This window comes from Diadema setosum, chromosome 16, assembly GCF_964275005.1.
Source record: "Diadema setosum chromosome 16, eeDiaSeto1, whole genome shotgun sequence".
Lineage (NCBI taxonomy): Eukaryota > Metazoa > Echinodermata > Echinoidea > Diadematoida > Diadematidae > Diadema > Diadema setosum.
The window spans coordinates 26,153,649-26,161,988 of record NC_092700.1 but is presented as its reverse complement, the minus strand read 5'-3'; the positions used below and the strand labels follow the sequence as shown (position 1 = coordinate 26,161,988).

The 8,340-nt window shown below is 37.7% G+C and overlaps 1 protein-coding gene across 1 annotated transcript in view; it reads left to right on the top strand.

Moving 5' to 3' along the window:
* LOC140239930 (uncharacterized) overlaps window positions 1-8,340 on the top strand; it is a 173,876-nt gene that overhangs the window by 62,141 nt on the left and 103,395 nt on the right. Inside the window, exon 4 of the mRNA XM_072319748.1 lies at window positions 7,061-7,150. Within this exon, the coding sequence (XP_072175849.1) occupies window positions 7,061-7,150 (90 nt within the window). The remainder of the gene's footprint in view (window positions 1-7,060; window positions 7,151-8,340) is intronic.

The window sequence follows — 8,340 nt, the reverse complement described above, 5'->3', positions numbered from 1 at the left end:
TGGTAATATGCGGCAGGTAGGGTTTTTGATTTGTTTTATTCTGTCTTTATTTCTTCTTCTGCATCATAAGTAGTTGCTCGAGGAAAGATTTGTAATGTATTTGCTCCAACCCCAAATGAGATGAAGAGCCCTGAATCCATTTATTACAGTTTTCACAAACGCAAATTTGACCTGGATTATTACTGCACAAGTGTTTCCAACGTCCCCTCAGTACGTCTTTAAGTACAGCAGAGAGGCAGTGTTGTATGGAGGTAATGTCGTACACACGGACGAACGTGGATTCCTACAGGCAGAGAGAGCCCCGTGGTAATCTGCTGCCAATCAAACCACACATGACTAAAGGCCACTCGCACCAAATCACATTAGTGGGACTAAACCAATTTCTCTACTGCTGAAGGAAATGGCTGATGTGATTCGTGAGAATCTGCAAATAGCCTTCTACAAGACCTTGGTATGAGAATGGACAAGGAAAAAAATCCTATTGTTGTGTTTTAGATTAGGGTCTGCAACTGCATTCATCTGTTTTGATACTGTAAAGAAGGCCAAATGCATGAGGACAGGGAGTTTAACCAAGATTCATCTGTGAATGAGGGAAAGCAGTAGGCCTATACACTTGTGAACAATTGGCTTGAAGTCAGATCTCCATTTTTCTTCTTGTTTCTCCAGTTACTCCTCTTAGTAAAGTCTTAATAGGTTTTTAAATAAACATAACTTGTAATTCACAAAAATAAACATGCAATGGTCTATTTTGCATAATTTAGAAAGTTATTGAAATGAGAGTAATATTGCTGTACCTTCCAGGGAACAACAGGCCATTATGTACAAAATCTTAAGTTGCTAATGCTAAAGGGTTAAATCATTCCCCTTTGATGTCACCAGTAGAGTGGGTGAGGGAAGATAAGGCCGTAGTTCAGAGGGATTCAGTGTTGGCGCGATGGGTACTTCGGAAAGAAAAACAGAACGTTTTAAACTCCGAGACCTTCTAATCCTTCCTGTATGCCACAGATTCTTTCTCATCGGTAAGATTAGTGAATCATGGCTCGTATTAAAGAGGAACTTTGTCTGTGTCATCATTGGCTGGGAAGAGTGACTACAAATCAGCTGAAAACACTTCAACCTCTAGGCTCGATTTATTTGAGACTTCATCACCTCTCTCCCGTAAAGCACAACTACTACTCTTTTGTTTTTCCCACATAGGAATGACAAGCATAAAATGATACCACCTTAAAAAAAAAAGAATTGTCTTGCCAGGGACTGCATAATTTCATGTATGTGCTTGGCAGTGTAGGTGAGAAATGACGTTGGAACCAACATTTCGACAGAGCACTGGTATGGAAGAGTGAATCTTAATGAAATATGAAGGATTGAGTGCTCTTGTTCCACAATTTTCATCGCTGTTCAAGCATTTTGGGTATTCAGAGCTTGGTGGAGGTTTGTTTGCTTTGATGTTAGATTTCAATGGCAGTACTAGTGTATGAAGATTAAAGGCCTTTTCATATTCAATGAATGATTAAAAACAAAACAGGCCAGTTTCTACAAGTTTTTGTTGTTGTAATGTTCATTTTAAAACTAAGCAAAGAGATACTGTGTAGGATACTGAGACTTAGATGTTGTATAGATGTTGTGGGGAGGGGCAGAAAGAGAAAATTTCTATACAAAATTAGCTAGACACATAATCCAAAGAAGAATTAATGTCAAAGAGAAAATTGCTCTGACTGAGATCAGTGATATTGAACCAGAAGATCTGTATAGGATGGAATTCAGATAGATATTTAGAGAATGATACTTTGATTGACAATAAATCTAAAAAATTGTGGGGACTTTAAAGTAACCATCGACATCTTGTAGCTATGATATCATTTGTTATGAAATTTTTGCAGTTTGCACACACACACACACATGCACACGCAATGAATTTGTGATGTTGCTTGACTTCCTGTCAAGAATGAGGAATACCAAATATACTTGGTGTATTTCTAGCAGCATCATGATGTAAGTGTGTTTATTTTGAAACAGTTATTGAAATTTCTGGTCGTTTAGACACAAATATTGATCGAACTACGTAAGCAGAGAGGGGTACTCTGCATCCTACAGGGGCTGCTATTTTCGGATGCTTTTGGTGGATGCTATGATTGTGCATTATATGACAGATAGATAGCTTTCAAGATATTTGTCCGGGTTTGCCCAAATTTCCACTCCTTTTCTTGTGCTTTTTTTTGGGGGGGGGGGGGGAGGGAGGGGAAGGGAGGATGGGGTCAGAAATCGGAGGCAGTATTCATTGACTGCAAGCTAATATTTCTCAATTATGCATTTTTTCATGATTTGTCGCAAGGAGATGCAGATAGTATGCTCATAATTCATCGTAGCTGTATTTTTGAACATTTTCAGTTCAAGTTGTACTCATTAAAATTGCATTCTGGTGTTAGAATTAGCACATATTTAAAAAAAAAAATCATATTCTTAAAACTAAAACAAACACACAGGCTAAAGACAATTTTTTTTCCCCGTAAAGAAAAGCTATTTTGTAATGATGATAGATTGATCGAGTCGCCTCCCCTCCCTCCACTGTTTAAAAAAAGTTGATATGAATGGACTCTGCCTTATCGTTGTCACATCTTACAATGCTGATGTCACGTCTCTATATCTCTCTGATCTCCGTGCAGCGGCAAAAAAGAATCCAGAGGTTGAAGTCGCAGCCGTGTTTGTCGGTTCAGATGTGGTACGCAGTGAAGGGCGTGCTGATAAAAGCATACCCCCACCACTCTCTCTCTTCTTTACCTGGCCGCCGGCCGAACCGAAGATATTGATCAATTTGATTCCTCTCCTCCCTGCTCTCCGTCAAGCTCTCGCTTGCTCGCTCTCTCTCTCTCTCTCCCTCCGTGCCTGTCTCTCTTCTCTCTCCAGTGTTGTTGTGCTGTAGACGACAAGCGAGGGCAGCGTTCGGTCTCTGTCGTTCCTTCGCAGGAGGAATGGCCGGCGATCTAATTGTGACTAATTTGCGATTCTGTGCTTTGAAAATATGCTGGTGTCTGCCTCCACCTCGATTAAATATCAGTCAATTTGTGAGGTGTCGAGCACAGAAATTTGCTCAAATATGCAAATTTTATGCTTTAGATCACTCATATAATTTTACATAAAAATGTCCCAGTAGAATTTGGCTAATTGAAATGGACTATGTGCATTAGATATGCACAATATATATTATAGTATGTATGTATGTGTGTGTCTGTGTGTGTGTGTGGGTGTGAAGGTGTGAATTTACATACAAATAATACACTCACAGACACAGGCACACATACTGACATAGGTTGTAGGAACAAAACTGCATGTTTGAGATAGTTCTTGGAGGGTTATACAGCAAATGTATGAATTCAAACATGAAAGATGAAAGGTTTGACAAGTCATAAAGTGACAAAAGCTTGTAACAGATAAGATATATCTAGGAAGACATGGACACAGGTATTGATATCAAATTTGTGTGTCTGTGTTACTTAAATGCATACATGTACATATTGATGTGGATGTGTGTGTCTTCATGCCTGTTTGTCTGTCTTTTCTATTCATCAGTGTGCATAAAACAGCTCAGTATAAATCAGTATAGATGATAATACTGCTGAGCGTGTGCCCTGTTAGAATCATTGTGAGACTGAATTAACCATCAAAATATACATGCTAGTTTCTCAATTATTGTGCCATTGTAGTATAACAAGAAGTATCCGACCTAGTATAAATCAGTTTTTGCAGACAGTATTGGTGCTTAAAAGAATATGAAGTGCTGTTTCAAGTAGAATTATTCCCTCTCACATTATAATTGTGAGGGTAGGAAATATATCATTTGTGAAGTCACCAACCCTCAGTGTTCACTGATTGAATAGGACTTCATTGCATTAACCCAGTATAAAATGCCATCTTTGTTGCTCCAGCTTTATTTTAACAATTTAAATTGATAGTGTTAAAGGGACTGCACAGTACTGGTTGAGGTGGGGATTCATGTTTTGAACATTCCTAAGTGAGATAATGAAAAGCCTTCTATGAAATATGAAAGAGCATGTAATTTTAAGAAGGATTCAACGTTTATTTGATGAAAATTGGTTTTCAAATGGCCGAGATATCCAAAAAAGTGCTAATAATAAAAGGCGACATGCCCCAACTTTATTAGTATCTCTTTGTTTCACCTTGTTTTTGGATATCTCAGCCATTTCAAAACCGATTTTCATCGAATAAACTTTTGATACCCCTTAGAACTGCATGCTCTTTGACATCTCATAGAGTGATTTCTGAATATCTCACAAAATGTTAAAAGCTAAATCTTCACCTCGACCAGAACTGTACACACCCTTTAATATAAGTAACAATAGACAGTAATGGAAATATACTTTAGTAATGTACTGTATGTAATGATATTGTGGATAATGATAACAAATACAATAATTTTATTTATGATGATGATGATGATAATGATAATAATAGTAATAGTAATAGTAATAGTAATAGTAGTAATAATAGTAATAATAATAGTAATAATAATAATAATAATTATAATGAGAATGATAATGATAATGATAATGATAATGACAATGATATTGATAATGATAATGACAATGATAATAATAATAGTGATAATGATAATAATGATCATAATAATATCATTACTAATCTTGGTAATAAATAATGATAGATAGTGGCAATATATTTTTGTTATTATTATCATTCTTAATATCATGATTATCATTATTTCATTGTGGGTGTAATATTGTGATTATTCTAGGAATCACTCTAGTCCACATTATCTGGCACTTACATTAATGTTTGTTTTCAGGTATTTGTAGTAGTAATCTGGTTCAGACAATCCCCATGTAGGAGAGAGAGAGAGAGAAAGAAAGAGAGAAAGTGAGAGAGAAAAACTCTGCAATCTTCCTCAAATTAAGAGATCTATATTCCACTAAGGTTGATAACTATAAGGGAGTGTGTTGTATACAGTCTAATTTGTTTGCATAGGCCTATATCATCTTTTGCTGTGATTACCGGTGGTGTGGAATATTGGACAGCTCAATTAAGACTTGACCTCATGTACATCCAGGGTATAATGAAATCTCTGTAGAAACATCTGTCTTGTTCATCCTGGCTTTTGTGCCTGTCTGCCATTCGTTGACACAGTATGAAAAAAAAATGAATATATTTGGCCAGAGAGAGACTATTAAGTATCCCTCCTACACACTGTCATTTGGTACGTAGTTTTACGTCCAGAGCCTTTTGTGTGTACCTCACATGATTGGTAGTGGAAAATATAGTTTTCTCCACAGGCTTATGTACTATGAACAAGTTGGATGCACATACACAAACATGAATATGAAAATTATTGGTGTGAAGTAAAAATTGGCAAAGAGCCTGGATGCCAGACTAGCTCCACAGGAGCCCATCAGGTACTGCAGATTGGCAAAACTTGACCTCAGAAGATGAACAAGCACAAGGAGATGGGAACAGGGGGGATGGGGGGGGGGGGGGTTCGGGTGGTGGGACTGAGTGCTTGGATTACTGTAGGATATAAGGAACAATCTAAAGCCTATAAGAGCGCCAGGAACGAATGAATGGATGTGTATTTCGGGACCTACATTATCTAGCCAAAAGGACATGAGTGATGGGCGGGTCCTGCTCGGCTGGAGGACGAGCGCATGGCACGCGGGAGATCATTTTTGTGGGTAAACCGCATGCTCCATTGACATTTAGAACATCTTGTACGCTGCGGAGAAACTTGAATCTTCCATTGAGTAAGAAAGTCAAATGATATGTTCATTAATCTTTTTTTTTTTTTGGAACCCTGGATTTGTCATATCTTTTCAGGAGATCGTTCTATCCAAACATACTCCTAAACTGACAAAAATATGACATCTCATCTCATCTCATTTTGTGTTCTTCCCCTTCCTTTCTGTGCTTCCTTGCTCCATTTCATGTTCAGTGCCAACAAAAAACACCATAGATGCTTTAATTATCATTTTGTTGTATGTGATAGCGATAGCAGATATATGCAGACACAGTGGTAAAGATATCTTATACTGTATACGCTATAATTTTCGCGTACATAAATTTTCGCGAATTGCCGATGTCACACATTTTCGCGAGTGGTTAAATTCGCGAATGGGGGACCAGAGAAAATATGAAGTGGCAAAGAAAGTGTGAATTTTCAACTTACTAGCAACGAATGCTACCACAGCGACTGGGCTGTGTATATACTAAATGTAGTAATCGTTAGTTAGACGTGGACATGCATAATATGTACGTAAACAAGCTTAATAGCCAGTATGGTCTGTTCGGTAAGCTGTAAAATGTTCGTATCGTCAAGGCAAGGGATTCATTTTGGAAGGTAATATTTTCGCGTGTTGTTATTTTCGCGAATAGCTCCCGACTCGCGAAATTCGCGAAAATAAAACCCACGCGAAATATATAGCGTATACAGTATTCAAAGAAAAGTTAGATACTCGTATAAAGGGAGGTAATGTTGGTGACCATAAAGTTGTGACACTATTATGAAGAATTGTGATGAAAGTGATAACTGTAATGATAGTCAATATGATAATGATGAATGATGCAATGACTGTTCTGAGATTATTCATTTTTGTTGTAATAATAATGGATGTGAAGGTTAAAACATTAATCATCATATGAATGGTAAGGATAATATAAGAAGATTACCATTATGAATACCAACCTACTATTAACTTAAAGATCAATATAAATAATGGAGTTTGTTGATTATAGAGAAGATTTTCTTTACAGCTGTAATAATGATGATACAATGAAATAAGTAATGATATTAACAGCATTGTACTCAGTAAATAGGATAATAATGAGGAAAATCTTAGTGATAGCAATTAAATTCCATTCTTATAAAATGAAGAAACACATTGTATTTTTTGTTGAATTTGTTGGAGAAAAATAGCTCTTTTAAAAAATCTGTGTTTATGTTCACAGCCTGGTGTATTGTACACAAAAGTTCAAGTATAAATATATTTTTCCCTCTGAAGTCCTGGCATCCATGTTTCATGTCTTTCTTGCCCTGTAGGCTACCACCAGGTTTCACACAACTTCATGACCTCCGACACTTGACCCTCAACGATGTCTCGCTGGAGAGTCTGCCTCAAGATATTGGCAGGTAAGTTGAGTTATCAATGGACTTCCTGGGTTGATGACAATGATTATACAGTATTCATCGCATAATCGGGCATCTGATAATCGGGAACCTCGCTTAAATGACATACGCTTCCCAGAAACATTTCCAATGCACGTTATTTTCACTGGATAATCGGGCGGGGACCTCTGATAAACGGGACAATTTTTCTTCAAGCGATCTTTGATTTTGTTGACATTTTACACAAAAAATCTACCAAAATGCCACAACAATATTTCAAAGATTCCCTAACAGTTGTCGTTTACATCGAACTTACAAAGCAAGCTTCGGACTGGTGTGGTTGGACCTCCGTCCATCCAGTACATGTACATTTCAGCTCGCTGCCCGCCTTCGCTTTTCTGTACGTGTGTATATATGGCGAGCTAGATCGCTACATATTGACAACACATGTACAGTGAAGTGATCGCGGCAAGTAAACAATCAAGCCGTGATGACTGAATGATTGAAGGACTTTTCATTGACGTTCCCACATCAGTTCTGGGCAATCATTTCCCATGGTTGTGGATATGTATTTATACGGAACGCCCTACGTGTCCAAGAATTCTACGAATGTTTAAGAAAGTGCTAGCTTTTAATCCACATATTTTGTGTTTCGAAGAGAGGTGACAGAAGAAGAACCCGGTTGCGATTACTCTACATCATTGCGAGAATGCAGGGAGAGCTAGAGGGTCGCGCCGAGGGGTAGCGCGGCTGTGTATTCATGTACATGTACAGTACGTCACTATGCATGTGTGTGTGTGTGTGTGTGTGTGTGTATGTGTGCACTACATGTACATGTCATATGCCGTTAGTGTATAGTGAGTGCTCATCGCGAAATCGGGCACCCCGCTTAAAGGGGCCATGTTTGCTACTCCCAACCTGTCCCGATTATGCGATGAATACTGTACTGTATATTATGTTTGCTTGCATTTGAATTTTGTGAATTTTGCGAGAGCAAAGTTGAAATGCTTGCAAAAGTTCTCGTCTACACATCATGTACTATAAAACGAGGAATGTTCACATGCAATTTAATTTCACAAATTTCGCGAGAGCCAAGATTCGCGAAAATTAGAATGCACGAAAATTAAAATGCGCGTGAAAGTTCTCGTCTACACTATATGTATTGAATGCCAGTGGCAAGTTCCGAAAATGTTATGCCACAAAAAAGACTGTCA